This window comes from Amphichorda felina, assembly GCF_050947745.1.
Source record: "Amphichorda felina strain 45539 chromosome Unknown scaffold_3, whole genome shotgun sequence".
NCBI classification, from domain to species: domain Eukaryota; kingdom Fungi; phylum Ascomycota; class Sordariomycetes; order Hypocreales; family Bionectriaceae; genus Amphichorda; species Amphichorda felina.
The window spans coordinates 2,256,405-2,273,970 of record NW_028145047.1 but is presented as its reverse complement, the minus strand read 5'-3'; the positions used below and the strand labels follow the sequence as shown (position 1 = coordinate 2,273,970).

The 17,566-nt window shown below is 54.4% G+C and overlaps 6 protein-coding genes across 6 annotated transcripts; 2 read left to right on the top strand and 4 right to left on the bottom strand.

Moving 5' to 3' along the window:
* Nucleotides 1–3,027: 3,027 nt before the first annotated feature.
* ACO1O0_003415 (uncharacterized protein) lies at nucleotides 3,028–4,095 on the top strand (the record flags this gene model as incomplete). The annotated part of the gene is made up of 3 exons (XM_083192869.1): nucleotides 3,028–3,105; nucleotides 3,161–3,314; nucleotides 3,380–4,095. 3 exons carry the CDS (start codon nucleotides 3,028–3,030, stop codon nucleotides 4,093–4,095), a joined length of 948 nt encoding a protein of 315 aa, XP_083051926.1.
* Nucleotides 4,096–4,456: 361 nt separating this feature from the next.
* Nucleotides 4,457–5,294, bottom strand: PST2 (flavo protein-like protein; the record flags this gene model as incomplete). The annotated part of the gene is made up of 3 exons (XM_083192868.1): nucleotides 4,457–4,798; nucleotides 4,867–5,112; nucleotides 5,268–5,294. The coding sequence occupies 3 exons, from the start codon at nucleotides 5,292–5,294 to the stop codon at nucleotides 4,457–4,459; spliced, it is 615 nt and encodes a 204-aa protein (XP_083051925.1).
* Nucleotides 5,295–7,066: 1,772 nt separating this feature from the next.
* On the bottom strand, nucleotides 7,067–8,573 carry ACO1O0_003413 (uncharacterized protein; the record flags this gene model as incomplete). Its single annotated transcript, XM_083192867.1, has 2 exons — nucleotides 7,067–8,383; nucleotides 8,457–8,573. 2 exons carry the CDS (start codon nucleotides 8,571–8,573, stop codon nucleotides 7,067–7,069), a joined length of 1,434 nt encoding a protein of 477 aa, XP_083051924.1.
* A 2,094-nt stretch (nucleotides 8,574–10,667) lies between these two features.
* ACO1O0_003412 (uncharacterized protein) lies at nucleotides 10,668–11,452 on the bottom strand (the record flags this gene model as incomplete). The annotated part of the gene is made up of 3 exons (XM_083192866.1): nucleotides 10,668–10,707; nucleotides 10,796–11,367; nucleotides 11,447–11,452. 3 exons carry the CDS (start codon nucleotides 11,450–11,452, stop codon nucleotides 10,668–10,670), a joined length of 618 nt encoding a protein of 205 aa, XP_083051923.1.
* A 903-nt stretch (nucleotides 11,453–12,355) lies between these two features.
* On the top strand, nucleotides 12,356–14,275 carry ACO1O0_003411 (uncharacterized protein; the record flags this gene model as incomplete). Its single annotated transcript, XM_083192865.1, has 2 exons — nucleotides 12,356–12,496; nucleotides 12,548–14,275. 2 exons carry the CDS (start codon nucleotides 12,356–12,358, stop codon nucleotides 14,273–14,275), a joined length of 1,869 nt encoding a protein of 622 aa, XP_083051922.1.
* A 210-nt stretch (nucleotides 14,276–14,485) lies between these two features.
* On the bottom strand, nucleotides 14,486–16,845 carry ACO1O0_003410 (cation transport protein-domain-containing protein; the record flags this gene model as incomplete). The annotated part of the gene is made up of 2 exons (XM_083192864.1): nucleotides 14,486–15,237; nucleotides 15,669–16,845. 2 exons carry the CDS (start codon nucleotides 16,843–16,845, stop codon nucleotides 14,486–14,488), a joined length of 1,929 nt encoding a protein of 642 aa, XP_083051921.1.
* Nucleotides 16,846–17,566: the final 721 nt, after the last annotated feature.

The window sequence follows — 17,566 nt, the reverse complement described above, 5'->3', positions numbered from 1 at the left end:
TCGTGGATGAAGGTGGTGTAGACAGGTCTAACATGATAAAGGCACCAAAGTGACCAAACCGACCAAACTGTGAGCGCTCAAGATCGTCTTTAATATCTCCCGTCAGCTTCTTATACATGGTAGTATCGAGCCGTCAAGGGCTCAAGGCACAGGGTTCGAGTGCCAGGGGCCAGGGTGGAATGCTGCTTCTAGACGGGGAGCGGAGCCGGTTGTTTGGGATTAGCAGGGTTCGGCATTTGACAAGGTGAGCTTGTGTGTGGATCAAGCGAGCGCCAATCTACCAAGACCTCATCTCGATAGGGTCATGCAAGACAATAGAAAGGGAGAAGAGTGTCGCTTGCAAGTTGCAGCAGGCTGGAGGCTGGGGGAGATTCCGGCAGCACGGCTGGTTCAGTCATGGCCTCGACTCTCATGAGGAGTGTGGGAGGGTAAGACCGCTTATGTAGGTGCTCAATGCGTGCTGCAACTGCTGCCGTCCTGGAATTAATAGAGTCTCAATAGCAACGGAGTCCCGCCTGTGTACATCGGACAATGTCAGCTGCATGGTTTCTAATAGCTCTGTTGGGGGCGTTTCATGATTTCATCGGGAGATGAGACGCTCGCCTCGCAGTTGTCATCCCAGATTCATCCAAGCATCCACCCAGCGACCCAGCGACCCAGCGACCCATCCACCCGGATGTGGGGGGACCCCCATTATACGAAGTACACAGAGGTCGCTAGCCGCAGGAGGTATCAAGTACCATGCATATTGCCCCAGTGTGCTGGTTATCAAAATGGGGTGTTGCCAGACAGCCAGACCATTGTTGCAAGGCAAGGCAAACCTCCTGTGGAGACTACCAGGTAGGCCGCTTCGGGCCGGCAACATTGGGCAGTGGCCGAGACGCTTGGGACAGTTTGTGGGACGGTGTGTTGAACAGCGTTAGCCATCCCCCCCAAGACAAGACAAGACGTTGGGCACGCAGTTGGGAGCTTGAGATGCGACCCATGAGGCCGACTAATACTCGTACGAGTACGGATACGGAGTACGGATACGGAGTACTTGTAGGAGTTGGACCAGGAGAACACGAAGTCCGCCGCAAAGCCACATATTGTCGGGGGCTGGAGGTAATAATAATAATGTGCCTAGGTTATTTAGTACTAATAATATTCGTTGGACCTGGCGCCCTGGGCGGCCTGCCTGCAGTGCCTGGTTTCCACGTTGGTCCCCCCCCCACAAAGGGGAAACACTAGAGTCCAGAAGACGGTGAGAAAAAGTAACCATCAGTCCATCATCACCAAGGAGAAGTGGCAGAAACCACCCAGGCAAGCACAGGCAAGCCAGGCTTCCCCGGTGCTGCCGTGATGTGGGTCGGCTCATCTTGAAGCCTCAGGAACTGGCAGTGGGGCTTTGTGAGAGCGAGGAGATGGAGAGATGGACGGGCAGTCTGGCAGCCAAATTAGCCAATCGTGGACCCATCCGGCGACCCGCCGCATGAGTCTGGCGAGGATGATGAGGCGTGATGAGGGCGATGAGGGCGATGAGGGCGATGAGGGAGGTGAGGGAGGTGAGAGAGAGGTGAGGGAGGTGAGAGAGAGGTGAGCGAGATGAGAGAGAGATGAGATCCCGCACGCGGTTGCGCGGGTCTGCCGTCGGGACGCTTCCCCGGCCGACACCACCAAGGTCATGTGGCCAGCAGGGTCTGCGGCTTCGACGCTTCAACCTGCAAGATTGGCCATCACCCCTCCATCATCCATTGTGATGACCCAGGTGTCTGGTAACCTCGACCAACATTCAACGCCGTTGGGGTCCTCAGACACCACCAATCGCAGGCCCCGTTCTTCGAGCGCCGTGGTCAATGTGTACCCCTACATACCTACTATGTAGTACTACTCCGTACTTGCCACCATACTACTCGTACTCGAAGTGACGCGCCCCCAGGTGAGGTGGGTTATTCCTAGAAGGCCCTCAAGACCTGGTAGATTGGCCAGCTGGTGAATGCATTCGAACCCAGTCTACGGCTATGTACTACTTGTACGAGTAGGTGCGTAGTGTATACGTACTCCGTATCTGTACGGAGTACTCCGTAATAACTCATGCATTTTGTTGCGTGGGCCCTAGTCTCACGTCGTCACGCATGTCAATTTGCAGACATTGATCGGCGAAATGGGTTACCCGCCATGCGATGCGCCAGCCGTCTGGGTACGAGTACTACTAGTACCTACTATGTAGCTACGAATAGGTCCAGGGGTAATGATATGTACTACGAGGCTGGCATGGCAACGGCGGCGCCCAAGACCATGGACGTCTACGACTCGCAGGCTTGAGCCGACTTGCAGCTCCCACGAAGCCTTGCTGGCCAATTATTCATTTGCCTGTTGATCGTGAACTTGTGACTCCCAACCATCGATGACAGTACAGTGACCGCTCGTTGGTGATGCGGACCTCGGAGATCGAGGCACCGTGTCAGCGTCCACATTGTTTCCTATTGGCCCCCAGGCCCCGTTGGCTCTGGCACGCACCGGTGATTAGGTAGTAATAGGCGATTACATTGATGGCTGTGCCTGCTCCCACCAGCCCCAGGGCGACTACTAATAGTCTCCCCCCTTGTTGTAACTAGATTGACACCTGCAAGGAGAATGAAAGACTGTTTCAAGGGCCAGCCAGCCAGAGAACAATCACCACCTTGTCTTGGGGGTTGTCTCCTTGTTGTCCAGGACTCAGTTGAGGTTGGACGGATAAAAATGGCAGCTGTCGAAGCTCGACCACCTACGGATAGTATTTCCATGCCTTCACCCTTCTTCACCATTGGCGCCTCTCTGCCCCTTCCACTGCGTTCCTCAGCCGTCCTCAGCCAGTCAATCCGTAACCACTGGTGACCATTCCAATAATGAGCCGCCAGCCACATCTTGACTGTTTCAGAATGCGACCGGCTTTGATGGCATTCCTGGGGTAATAATATTCGTATGGCAATACTACTAGTTATTCATATTGGCCACGATGCCCGTCTGCTTGCCACCGACCATGATGGTCTCACCCAGGCACACACCATGACGCTCTTCAACGACGCCAGGTGCACCGATGCACCAGACGCGACCCCAAGCAATGCCGGCATCGCCGGTGCTGGAGTAAGTCGCAAGCTTCACTCGAATCCGCTTTGTGAGGCTGACCATGACATGCAAGATCCTCCTCTCCTTCATGATCACGGCCTGTGCAGCCATCATTCTGTCCATAACGGTCATCTTCTCCGAGTATCGAGGCAAGGCCGCCCCTATCCGACGCAAGGTGCTCGACGGATACAGCGACTCCCAGATTATGCAAGGAATCGGCATCCAGAGTAAGTCTCCCAGCGAAACCCTGTGAAACTGACTGCACCAGGCCACGACTGACATTGTTTGACAGGCGTGGGCTTGGCCAAAATGACTTCGCTCGTGCCGTACCATTTCTTTCTCATCTGGATGTTGTCCCTCCTATCCACGGCCACGCACAACGCCACCCTCCTCGCTCTCGTCCACGATTACCGCCGCGACTGGGTGATTCGCTGGCTTCGCCAGTTTCTCATGTTTGTCAACCTCGCCCTTTCCTGCGTATGTGGAATCTTTGTCCTACAGGCTGTCGCAAAGGGATTGGACGATAAGACCTTGCCTATAGCCTGCATCTGGGAGGTAGGGGCTAAGGGGCAGCCGTCGAATGCCGCTGTCTCCTATGTGGGAACCGTCGCCGTCATTGCGGGCAACTGCATTGTGTTTGGCCTGGCAACCTGGTATCTGCACAGCCGGCGCCAGAGATTCTACAACGCCGTCCAGATTGTGGGCATCTTGCTTATGGCTGCTATTGCCATTGGCGCTGCTGTCCGCATCATCCTCTTATCTCAGGCCTTTGGGTCACCGTCGGTGCACCTCAGCGACCAGGGTGAGAAGGAATGGAGCTTCGGCCAGCTGCTGTCAATCCTGCTCCTGATTCTTCCCCTGGTCTCAGTCATTGAGATTTATAGGGGCGAGATCAAACTGACGCCGCCACTCGAGGACGATCAGGTTCGCATCTGCGACGAGGAGCTGCAAGAGAACCCTCAAACCAACAACCCCCTTTTGAAGTCACAAAACAGCCTGTTTAAGTAAGAATGCGGAGAAACCGTGGATGAGCGACCGACGACGAATGTCCTACGGCGGCGTGGCCGATGGTTTCGTATGCTTGGTCTCCGCGTTGGCTGGGCTGTCTGCGTGTACACTGGGAGCTATCTTGAGATGAGGAAGATGAATATGACTGATATTTGTTTTGGTCTATACAAATGCAGTATCGACCAGTTACGGGTATTTTATCCACCAGAAAGCTCACCTACGAGACGACACATTTGGCAGGAAGGCCACAAGGACCCTGCCTTGGCTTACGCCGGGGACCATCAGCATCTCTGGTTGCTTCTTCTTCTTCCGTAGGAACTTGCTCTGTTTTGGAGCCTGCTCCCGAGTTCCGGCCATGGAGTCAACCGAAGTGCTTCAGAACCGTGTTGGCAAAGCTCTCGCCCTGGATTTCGGCAATCTCGAGCTCACGGGGAGTGGGCTGGCGGGAGCCGTCGGCGCCAGCAAAGGTCCCGGCACCCCAGGGGCTACCGCCATGCACCTCACTCAGGTCGGCCATGAGGGTGAAGCCCTTGGCGTAGCCGAAGGGCACGTAGATGATACCGTGGTGGGTAAGGGTGGACATGGCGGCGATGGCGGTCGACTCCTGGCCACCGCCAAGGGTGCCGGTGGAGATGAACAGACCGGCAAGCTTGCCATGGAAACCACCAGCTGCCCACTGCTTGCCAGTCTTGTCCCAGAAAGTCTTTCGCCTATCTGTCAGCTACTGGATCGTCCCGTAGTGGCATGGCAGCCTCGGAGAATGGCGCATACCTTCCACTGGGCGGGGAAGTTGCCGTAACGGGTGGGGATGCCCAGCAACCAGCCATCGTACCCCTCGAGGATGGCAGGGTCCTCCAGGACGGGGACGTCGGAGGCCTTGGCCGGGGCGTGCATCTTTCCTAGGACCTCGCCCGAGAGGGTCTCTGGGAGCTGGAAGAGGTCGACGGTGACGCCGGCCTTCTCGACACCCTTCTTCTCAGCGTCGGCCAGCGACTTGATGTGGCCGTACATGGAGTACTGCATGGCATCGCGTCAGCACACAAGACGGGGCTCAAATAACATACGACAACGAACTTCATGTCTCGTGGGGTTTACCAGGCCCTGTCTATGACAAAGGCCCGGGTAGAGGGGCGAGGGGCGAGGGGCTGATGGGGGGATGGAATAGGTCTCACATAGACAATTGCAATCTTGGGCGCCATTGTGTCGAGTTTGGGGTTCGGAATTATACTTCTCAGGATGGCGGGTGTTTTAGGGAGTCAGAAGTGGTGCTATATCTGGAGGGGGTCTAGAGGCAAGTTGGTAGTAAACTTCGGGGGTCCCAGTTGCTCTTATACTTTGCGAATGCTACCAGATGCGCACAGACTAGTACGGGAGTATCATGATGATATTATTGGTGTCGAGATCGCTGGATGGAGACGATACTCTGCGCCAACGGCTGTGGCGGGATCGGAGCTCCCTCACCACACGCATCTGGCCAACCAGCGCATCTGCAGCTCGCAAAGCGCATGCGTTTGCATGCTTGCAATTGTCCCGGCTGCAGGGGGCAAGGGTGTCGAATTGGCCGAATCGGCCTCTGCGATTGACGTTGGCTGATTACAAGAAGCTGAAGAATCAATTAATATGTACGACTATACGAAGACCCACGACCCCTGGGCCCATCGACGATGGGTCTAGACAGGCGCGTATTCGCCGAGAGGTCTTGCGTAAGTTGCGTCAATCATTAGCTGAGCCTGACAAAACAACCCCCCAAGTCACCCCGCATGAAGTCACTGGCGGGGTTCGCGCACCCTTCGGCCTTAGCTAACGCTTTGCTAAGCTTTTGGTGAGCACCCATTCTACCCAACAGCTGCTGCCCGTTGCCGCCTCGCGGCGCTCGTCATCTGACAGAGATAGGTACGCATGGACGGTATGGTTATTCCACGAGACGGGCCTGTTCCCGAAAACCAGCCTTGCCGCTGTTTTCGTTCCAGATGCGGGCGCCTCTCCAAGTTTGGAAGCCTTAAAGACCTAGACTCTCACGGGTGGAGTTCGAAATCTTCGGGTGGAACCTGACTAAAAGCTGCTAGCACTACAAAGCAGTTAGGCAGCGCTACATAGTAATAGTAGCTAGTAGTTACTATGTAGTACGCACATAGTAGGTGAGAAATGGGCAATCCATTGCGAGGCGATGAGGGGACGAGGGGACGAGGCGATGAGAGGTATTATCTGCGGTTGGATGAGCGGGTACGCAGGTACACGCCGACAAGGCCACAAGGACCCTTCGTACAGCAGTGAGATCCGGCAGGGCAAGGCCGAGAGAGACGGTCTTTAGACCATCCGCGGACACTCTGTTGCACTTTTGCCCTTCGTCTCGACAGCTCTTTTTATTCCTCGAGCCCCTCCGTTCCGGGTGGGGAAACGTGTTTTTCTCCCCGCTGGAGGAAAAGTTGCTACATAGTACCTATTACAGTTTCCTGTAAGGGGCGCTCACGGACCGGCCAATATGGCGTGGTCTCGCATGAGATGTTGTGCCGCAAGAGATGAGTGGCCTTGCATGAGGAAAGTTCGAGCTGCATGGCGCATCTCAACTTGGAACCTTCAGCCCAGGATTGGGGCACTGCAAATCGCCGTACTGTCCCTCCCCTACTGTAGGTGCTGTCACCGGAGGGTCGCCTTGAACAACTGCAACAGTGAATCAATCGGTTCGTATCAATGGCCCTCTTTCAACTTTGATCTCCATCTATTTTCGCGGAGATAGGCTGCTGCGTTTGCTCATTCGATATACACTACTTACAAGGACGAAAGCCGTAACCGGTGAAAAAAGGGACCCTTCGCACTGATGCCGATATACACTTTGGCCCCCGGGGAAATAGACAAGAAACCCTCAAATTCCGAACCTAACCCATCCCAGTCCCCGAACTCCATGCTAACATGTTCACTTCCCCTCCAGCTGGCCCATCTTCTTCCCCTAGGATGTTGCTTCCCAATTCCATCAATGCTGTCCCGGCAAGTTGTGTTCCTCGTCGTCGTCGCGTGAGGGGCCGGAGCATGATTCAACCACAATCTCTGGAAGTTGACCTATTCTTAGACTGGGAAGTTGGGGCACTCCACCGACTCCGTGACCCCTTGGAATCTCTTCCGTTTGACCCCCCTGCGCTGTTTCGTCCCCTGATTGTCTGGGTTCAGGCCGCTCGCTGTCTTGGGAATGCGAGCGATAAGGCCCGGGGTAGTCGGGAGGGGGTTCGTTCAGCGGGGTCGTCGAGCGCTGGGCAGGGTTGTCATCCAGAGGCACATCCTCGTACTCGGGCGGTGGCATCGCTTCAACTCCCAGGTCAGACTCGACCAGCTCGGGACTTGACCCTGCCCTAGTCCCGCCGTACGAGAGCCTGCTAGGCGTCGCAGGGCGAGAGTCACCCCGAGGGCGAGTGAATGCTGGCGAGGGGAAATCGCTGTCGAGGCTCGCAACGGAGCTTACGCTTCGATCTCGACGATGAGGCATGGGCGAATTTGCCCTGGAACGAGGGAACTGGCCCATGTCCGCTGCGTCCGTTAGGAGCCCCATGCGCTCGCTCTCCTGGCTATTCGCCCTTATCCTCGTCCCGTCGTGTCGGGCGACGCCGAGATCTGCGTACGATACACTCGAAACGGAGCGCTGGCGATTCTCTTTGGCACGGTCAATGTCTCGGCGGAGCTCGTGAATCATGCTGTCGTTACTGTTGGTGGTGGCTCGGGCTCGACTTCGGGCATCTGCAAGCGCTGACAGATCATTCCTCTCCCGAGCCTCGCGACGCTGTGTCCTGAGGTTCTCCCGCTCCTGAGCCTGCTGTCGCCTAGTAGCGCGGAGTTGGTAAAGCGCATTCATCTCCTGTTCTCGCAGTGCCTCTTCGTCCTCCTCCGTAGGGAAGTCGACGACAACGTCCATCCCATCTCGGTCTCCCTCCCGGCCGATGACTCGTTCACTGTTGGATGCTGACAGGCTGTATGCCGGAAGGGTCAAGACTGATCTGACAGATGTGTTGCGGTCAACTGTAGCTCCGGCAGAGCTGATATTTCGATTCGATCGGATATTCGATGTTTGTTCGACATTGCGGCGGGCGGTCCTCGACGTGGGATTGAGTTCAGCGCTGTCGTCGCCCGAAGTAGGTTGGTACCGGCTCGATTGTGATTTGAAGGGACCGAGGAGGCGACTCCAGCCGCTACCTCCCGCTGGAGTTGTCTTCTGTCCAAATGCCTTCCTTCTCCTCTTGGCCCTTCTGTAGAGGAGGGCTGCGATGGAGAGGAGCACTATGCCAGCAATGACACCAATTATCTGTTAAAGAGTCTAAAGTTAGCTTTCTGCGAATCTCAATCTTGACACTAGTCGTATGAGATGGCCCACGTACAATGAAGGGGATACTCCTATCGGTGCTAGGGCCTTGATCCCCTCGGCGCAAGTGTGGCGCGATCGGGAAGTTCTGGTGCGCCCCCCAGTCGCTCGGCAAACGGCTGTGAATATGCATCTTGCCAATCCCCCCGCAAGACAGGCTCACAACCGAGCCACTGTCGGTGGACGAATATTTGCCGGTGGACTATCGGCGGACCGGCGGAGGATGGGGCGTTGATGGCTTGGTAGATGGGCTGGGCGCCGCGGTTAAGATAAAGCGGGAGGGTATGGATATCCCAAGTCGAAAGGCCAAGCACAAGGAGTTCGCGTACCCTCGCAAATGGTGAGGCAATGTAGCCGCACCTCTCGAGCTTTGGGAATCTTGCGCCCCGGGATGACGGCGACGGGGAATTTTGGGCCAAGGGGCGGTATTCGTAGGTGGAGGCTGAGCTAGAGCCTAGGAGATCCGGCCCCTTCTGGTGCCTGGTCGATGGACCACTGACGTGGACAATGATGGATCAAGCGAACGAATCAAAGGGGGCGAGCATCAAGTAGAATGACGCGCTGGTGAACCTGGAAGGCAACTGACCCAAAAAATAACAATAGCTCCAACACGGGTGCTTCGAAGGCAAGCACCAAGATCTCAATAGGTATCGATTGAGGTGAACTGGGTTTTCCAGAGCTACATTCGCACTTTGGCAATGGGTGTACGAGGTTGAATGCGTAAGGTACCAAGGCATGAAAAAGGGTCTTGAAGGGCTGAGACATGAGCGCTGATGACTCGGGAGTCGGGAGGCGAGACCCCCGTTCCAAACTTCCAGGCTTTCAGAGTCAGCCCACCCTCCCGGGGATACGGCGAAACAAAACACCAACCTCCATCCACCACAAGTGTGGTTGTGGCAGTGCGGGTGCTGGTGCTCAGTCCCTGGTCTTGCTTGGGCAGAAGCTCCCTAGGCGCTGGAGAAACGTATCACCTTCGTCCCATTGGAGACGTGTCGCAGAAGGTCCTGCCCGCATTGCCACATTGAAGCCTCCACTACGGAGTATCCGTAGGCAGCCTCAGCTTTCCTGTTCTGAGCTAACGTCGTGTGCCTCTCTGGCTGGACGACGAGACTCGTTCAATCGCTGCTGGCTTGGACGATCATGAGGCTGTACACATAGGGTCTGATGCCGCCGACGCTAGAATACGCATTTTCGTATTTGGGAAGGTCAATCAGCACCATCTCGTACCGGTTTGTCGCAGGTTGGCTATGGTTGGCCAGCACAGGGCTTAGGCCCCCTCGGCGCGCCCCAATGACACGAAGCCTGGGCCTGCAGAATCGATGCAGGGCAGCAGACGCAATCGCAGCTTGGGTAACAATAATTATCTTGAGGAAGCTTTCGGGGTTGGAGTACGTACGTATGGGTGGGTTGAATTGACCCTACAAAAGGCTGAACCATCCACCACACCCCTCATGGCTGGACCTTAAACTTTACTACGAAAGGTGAACAGGAAACTTATTAATAGTACTACTAGTTCCATACGATCTAAACTCGGCAACACCGGAGTCGGGTCTCGGGTCGATTTACCTAGGTCGCCAAGCTTTGTCTCTCTGATCAGATGTAGGACTACTAATACTAGTCCACAAAATAGGCGTCTCATTTAAAGTGACCTTCACTCGAACAGATCGATTCAGGGGATAGCATCTGAGTGTGTTTGCTATAAGTATCACTACTAATACTATGGAATAGCAAGTTTAGAATTGTAATGGAGAGAGGTAGGATGATAATAGCAGCTTTGGTGTCGAGCTCGCGCTAGATCTCGCGTCGTCCTAGCCAAACTTCTTCTCAAACTTCTTTAACATCCCTGACACGCCTCGCTCCAGACGGCCAGCGTTCTCTTCTAACCTGCCCCTGGGATCTTGCTTTGGCTGGTATGCCCCCTGGCCATGTGCTGCCTCAGTTTCGGTCGGCCGGTATAGTTGTTGGTGTATCGAGTAATCCTGGCCACCCGGCCTTGGCTGGTTTTGCTGGCTGTATGAATAGTTGGAGTACCCTCCCGGAGGCGGGGGCAGCCCGGGACTTGTAACCGGAGGAGTGTGCTGCTGGGCCTGTAGTTGCTGCGGTGGTTGGTGAGGAGGCTGCAACTGACTCGGCGGTGGAGCTGGGTGAACCCCCGGAGATCCGGGGAACGCAGAGCCGTACGGGCTGGTTAACCCCGGAGAAGCCATTCCCCCATGGGCCGGCATTGTTACTGCCCGCTGAACTCCTGGGTGAGGGGGCCCACCAAACTGAGGCGGAGGTGCCCCGGGACTGCCTAGTGAAGGTGGCAACCCGGGACTCGTGATACCCGGCGGAAACTGCGCCTGTGGGGGATACCCGGGGGTAAAGGGCTGCTTCTGGTAGTCATATGCTACGGCCACCGCCAGCGGATTGAGGGGGTCTTCATCAGGCGGCGGTGTCTTCTCACGATGTCGGATCGTCTCCGGCGCAGCTGGCGCCGCGGGGTTGTAGGCCATCGGTGCGTAATTAGCTGGCTGGGACGGTGCTGATGCGTCGGTGGCCGGCGGTGGCGGCGGTGGCGGAAGCTGGCCGTCGTAAGACGAGGGTTGCGAGGAAGGCTTGACGGTATTGTACTGTGGATCGGAAATGGCCGCCGTCTCAAGCTTCTGGACAACATCGCTCATGTTGGTGGGTTGCTGAGGTGGCGGCGGTCCCGGTTCATCCAAGATCTCCGCCTGGCCTGGAGGTAGAACCCGCCGCACGCCATTCACGAACTGCAAGGCATCCTGCTGTGTCCAGAAATATATGTCGAGGGATTGAAGCTTATAATGATACTTATTTTCATTTCGCGGGTCGTAGGTGGGGAGATGCCATTGGTTCTGATCGACAGAGTCGGCGACAGTCAGAGATACCATGCAGTGCTGTTTGTACGAGTATCGCATCCGGGTCTGATCAAGGACTGTCGGAAGATTCATGTCAGCGAACTGCTTCAACTCATCACCAGCTAGGGCAGGCCATGGTGCTTACAGCCATCAAAGGCGTCCTGGTCGTCTGTGCCTGGGTTGTTTGCTATCTCCACGCGACATCTCCTCTCATTCGCATTTTCGAAGAGGTAAACATAAGAACCCTTGTCGAATCGATGATGCCGAGGTTTGACCTCGGCCGGCGAGTAAAAATAATGAATGTCACCGAAACTTTGGGGGATACAAGGTTAGGGGACGCGATGTCGCAAGGTCGGTGTGTGTATCACTCACAGAGTGGCTACATTCTCCTCTCCTGGCCGGGCCGCCATTATTGAGGTCACTCTTGAAAAGCACACAGAAGATGGCCTGGGCGATGGCCTGGACGATGGAGAAAAAAAGACTCTTTGCAAGACGCTTGTCTTCGCAAACCCGAGTAGCGATGGCACGAGTGCGGGTTAGGGGAAAAGGAAGCGACTTCGCCAGCCATTGACGCTTGGGTTTTGTAGCCCTCGGTGCCAACTTGGCAGCCCAGCGGCAACGGAGCTGATCAGCACACTTGTCCGATCCATTCGCCTGTCATGAATCCATGTGTAGCATGCGGTCAGTGCAGTGGTGGTTTTGTCGGCGCTTAAACTGCTGCTTGTCGAGAGGGGAAGTGAGATCCTGACCAATGAAATCTACGGGACCCTCAAAAGGTGTCTTGATGCCTGCCAGGTCGCCCATGTCACCCATCTCCACCATGTCGCCCCACCTAGACTCGATAATGGGAGATCCGTGTAGCACGTGACCTCGCGTCACATTCAGAACGCGTTCACGCTGGGCCGATTGCACTGTTCTCAAGTCACGTCACCACCAACTTTCCTCGACGGGTGTGTCATCTGGGGACGGTTATCCAATTGGGAGGCACGATGCACTATATTGATACCTACATGTTGGAAGATTCGACGATTTCGAAGTCTGGGGACTCCTCACGATGACGTCTGCGGAAACCTCAGAAGAGTCGACCGTCCACAAAGAAGAGGAGGTTGAGCAGGACGAGTTCAAAACTCTCAAATACCATCTCCTGGGCCCTTCTTTGACGAAAGCCGGCCAAGACAAAGTCGACCAGAGCAAGGTGCGCTCGCAGCGTGTCCCGTCTAGCAACTCCAATACTAACACGTAACAGGTCTCTGAAATTATCTACAATGCCTCGAAGGGATCCAAATACTTCAACCGAGAAGAGGTTAGAGACAAAGTTCTCACCCAAAAAATAGAGCAAATATTGGCTCGTAAGCGAGACCTCGACCAGCAAGATCTCTCGCGCGACCTTCTGAACGCTGACCGGCTTGTCACGGAACTTGATGCTACTCGAGACCTCACACAACACATTGTCCACATCGACTGCGATGCGTTCTATGCGGCTGTGGAGCAACTTGAACACCCGGAGCTGAAAGACGTCCCCTTTGCCGTTGGAGGAGGCGTGTTGACAACATGCAACTACGTTGCCCGTCAATATGGATGCCGATCAGGTATGGCCGGGTTTGTGGCCAAGAAGCTCTGCCCAAAATTGGTCCTTGTCAAACCAAACTTTGAGAAATATAACGCCAAGGCACACGAAGTCAGGGAAGTCTTAGTGGAATATGATCCTCGGTTCGAAAGTGCTAGCATCGACGAGGCTTACCTCAACATCACCGAGTATTGCACAGAGCATACCATGGATCCGCCCGAGGCAGTGGACCAGATGCGAAGGGAAATCTTTCAAAGGACACACATCACCGTCTCTGCTGGCATAGCGGCAAACGCCAAGCTAGCCAAAATATGTTCCAACATGAACAAGCCAAACGGACAATATGTACTGCCCAACGACAGGAACTCTATTTTGACATTCATGCGTGAACTGCCCACAAGGAAAGTTAATGGCGTTGGACGAGTCTTGGAGCGTGAACTGCTGGAGATCGGCGTCAAAACTTGCGGGGACCTATACGAATACAGAAAATATCTTCTTCGGCTCTTTGGGGAGAAGACGTTTGAGTTTCTAATCGGCTGCTATCTAGGGTTGGGCCGCACCAAGATACAACCAGCAGAAGAGTATGAACGGAAAAGTGTCGGGACCGAGAGCACATTCTCAGATATGTCCGATCCGGCAAAGCTGAGGGAGAAATTACGTTGGACTGCCGAGGAATTGGAGAAGGATATGAAGCGTGCGGAATGCAAGGGACGGACATTGTGCCTGAAGGTGAAGCTGCACACATTCGAAGTCTTTACCCGACAGATTGTGACCCCTCGGGCGATATGCCTCGCTGATGACCTCTACAACTACTCGCTACCGATGCTCACAAAGCTCCAGCAGGAGATGGCTGGGCTGAAGCTTCGACTTATGGGCCTCCGATGCACGCATCTCGTCAGCACAAAACGACCTGATACTATGGCTTTCTTCGGGTTGAGACGAAGGAAAGAGGACTCACCGGTCCAAGCAGATTCCAGCGGGCATAAGAGAAAGGCGAGCGGACCGCTGGACGGTGGTGACAGGGAGTGGAGGGAGTGGCCCGAGGATGAACTTCAAATTAAGGGCGAGGAGGGAGTGGCCGAACAAGGACTGGACTCGGGAAATTTGCCCTTCAGGCGACACGGGAAAGAGGTTGCACCAAACCCGAAGACAGAAGAGTCTGCGGACGAGGAGCAATGGTGGGATTGTCCCATCTGCGGTCGACCACAGGCGACAGACGAACGCCAATTCAACGAACACATCGACCTGTGCCTGTCTCGGCAGACAATCAGGGACGCTGTACAGGCTGACGTCAAAGACATATCCCAGACTGGGCCCCATGAGAGCAAGAAGCCTAGGCTTCCTGAGAAGAAGAGGACCCGAACAAGCACAGTGGATCCAAAGCAGAAGAAATTATTCTTCGGGTAGACGACGCTACGATGATGACAGCTACGACATTGTATATTCTGTTAGGTAGAAAGAAAAGGAAAACTCTATATTTCATTCGACCTGTTGACCCAAAAATAAATCACCACGCTTGGTGCCCTTCTTAGACACCTCCCTATCTATCTATACTTACCGTCTATGACTAGCGGTACAGCGATTACGGTCTTGAATGTGTAGGCGGGGGCGGGGTGACTATACGTCACGGCTCACCATCCGATGAATCGTTTTTGTCCGCCGAATCCTTGCGTCTTCTACCTCGTCCTTCTGCAGTTGTTCGCCCGGGAGCCTGACCGCGCGGTCGATCGCAACCGGCAAGCCTCTATGTCTGCCCCTCATCATGACGAGGCACATGACCAGCTTGCTGCCCTTGTGCAGGCCTCCTGAGAAGCTGTAGGCATCATTTGGCAGACCGATGGAGAGTCCCACACACGCGTATGCCGAAACTGACTCGAAAATAATGTTGAAGACGCTGTATGTCACTGGATCCCCGAGAAAATGATCCGTCTCAATGACGACGATGATGAGAATGGCCAGGACAAGCCACCACAGATCGTGTGCAAGCTGGCCGCGGATCTGTTGTCCTATGAAGGAAGCCCTGCTCGTCTCTTCTTCGTTTTGGTTTGAACGTCGCGCTCCTACTCCTTGAAAAGTGGTGACCCTCTTCAGTTGTTTGCTTATAACAGCGCCCGTGTTTCGTTTGCGGAGAGAAGGTTTCTTGTCGGGTTCTTGGCTGCTGGTGAATGTATTGGAAGCCCTTTCCTGCTCCTTTGTTGCCGGGTCATCGTCGTCATAAATTCCCAAGGACCGTTCCTCGTAGACATTGGAGTTTCGCATGGTTATAACTACCGGGTATACCGAGATGTACATCATGATCAGATACAAGACCTGAACGCCGATGTACAGCACGGGGATAGAGATGACGACAAAGCCGCAGGCACGAACAGCTGGGAACGGTCAGTCAAAATAAAAATAAAAATAAAAATAAAAATAAAAAGACTAAGATTTTGCGTGTCCAATATAAACTCACAAATAGCTTGAAACAATCCTGCCATGATTTGATGGCCAAGCGGGAGATTCGCAACCTCTGGATTGCCAATATTGAGTATCTCAAAAGCTAACCAATCAACCACATTTGTCGCCAACAGAACCCCAAAGAGCCACCAAGTTGCACGAGATGGAAAAAGTGTGGTGTAAACCCGTCGAGGGTATTTCAGGATGAATTCGACAGTCTCTTTCCAAGGGCCCAATGTAAGCGGATCTGTGGTTAGTTGGAGAACCTTCAGAGCAGTCCAGAGAATAAGACGGAGGAAAATCGGGTATGCCGTATTCCCCGCCAGAATGAGCAAGCCAATGACAAAAAGAACAAAATAATCACCCTGGAAGGGTATCACGCTGTCTTTGATCAGAGCGAAGCCTCCGTTGTTGAAGGCTGACACAGAATAAAAGATTCCTGTCCACCATGGATCCACGCCGTATTCTCTAGGGACATCGGGGTTTCGAGTAGCTATCCAGCAAGCCAGCGCAACTGCCCCTAGGAATTGCCAGAGGGCTGAGTACAGAGGCACCGTGACCGCCAAGATTTTGAGAGCTCGGTATTCACAACCACCCAGGCGCTCCCTCTCCTCCGAGTTCAAGTCGTAGAACTGCCCACTGCGGCTAATGTTGTGCTTGCCTAGGAAATTCTTCCAGTGCATAAGGAAATCCTCTGACTCTGCCGATGCGGCGGATGTGGCATCAGATGCACGTCTCCCGCTGCTGGGGACTGGTGCGAGGTGGTTTCCGTGTTGGTAAGCAGAGGTGCGGCCTTCGAAGCTCCCCGCGCTATGCCGCGGGATAGGCTCGATGAAGGAGATGTGATCTCCGGTGTCCTCCCCGATTTTATGCTGTTTCTTCTCCGTGCGAATGTGCTTTTCGCTGACATTGGCGTCAACCCCTTCCCCCGTAGATACAGTGGCTTTGAACATGAAGGGAGCGGACACAGCCTCGTTGGATGGAACCTCCGTGTCAATGCCAGTCAGTAGCAGACCAGGGACGTGGGTGAAAGCCGGGTCGTGAATGACCTTGTTTGAAGAGGTCATCGCTAGGAGGTTCCGGGCTCTCCTAAAATGTCCTCCCCGTTTCCGCATTTCCTTTTGACGCTTGTGGCGTTCCCTTTCGGCCTCAACGATGCCCTCAAAGCGCTTCTCAAAGGCATGCTTCCTCACCAGGACGGTCCAAAAAGACACCCAGATGGGGCTTCCAATCATGAGGAGAAACCAGAGTTGGACCTGCTGCCAGGTGGTGAATTCGTCTAGGTTTCGGGTATTGAGACCGGTGTTGGTGATTGCCGAGGTGACTTGGAAGAGGCTGTCGACATAGTTGACGCTACCAAAGGGTGTAGAGGAGCCCCAGAAGATGAGCGACGAGGCCATGGTGACGCTGATAAAATATCCATAGTGGATGGTTATGTAGTTGAGAGGTGGCAGCCAGTCTCCAACGAAAGATATAAGCGTTTCGATTGTCGAGTGCTCCTCGAGCCACTCGGTCCAGCGCGTCTTGAGGGAATCCAGCATCCTGACAGCTGGGCTAATGACGCCGTGCCACTAAGTTCTGGGTTCTGAGATCGCGTATCAACGAGATGCTGGCCACGCGCCACAAGGAGCCGGTCTGCCAGGCGTGGGACTTTTCATTCGCTGGCACAAAACGGGGCCATAACAAAGGTGTAATGCATAGAAAGATCAATGAAGCTAATTCGAACACCGATGCCAAGTGAGCAAAAGAGATGCCTCGAATCAGAACAGTCAAGGGCAGGCAGGGAGAATCCTGGCGGGGGGCAGAGGAGACGTACGAGTACTATAGCTAGTTGCTCTATCATGCATGTGTGTCCGAGTAGCATTGCGTAGATCCCCTAATCATACTCGCATACACATGTTACCCGTAGATTACGAATATGATTCCCCATTATTTAATGAGCAGGAGCACAGACTCGGAGCACAGAGCACAGAGCAAATTGCGCCCTTCTATTGGACCAATTAGCTCTTCCCCCTGGAGAGATAACAATGGCGGTATCCGTACATACTACTCGTAGTAGCTGCTGGATAGGACACCAAATAGTGTTTAGCCGCCTTTATGTAAAGGAAGTCTACTACTACGAGTGCTGGGTAGTACTGCTGTATCTAAGCATAGATGACAGGTGGGCTTGAAAACCGGTTTATGTTGCGTCGTCTCAGGGGTTCGTACTTGGTGTCCATACGAATATACTCATACATATCGGATAGCGGAGAGCCCACAGAC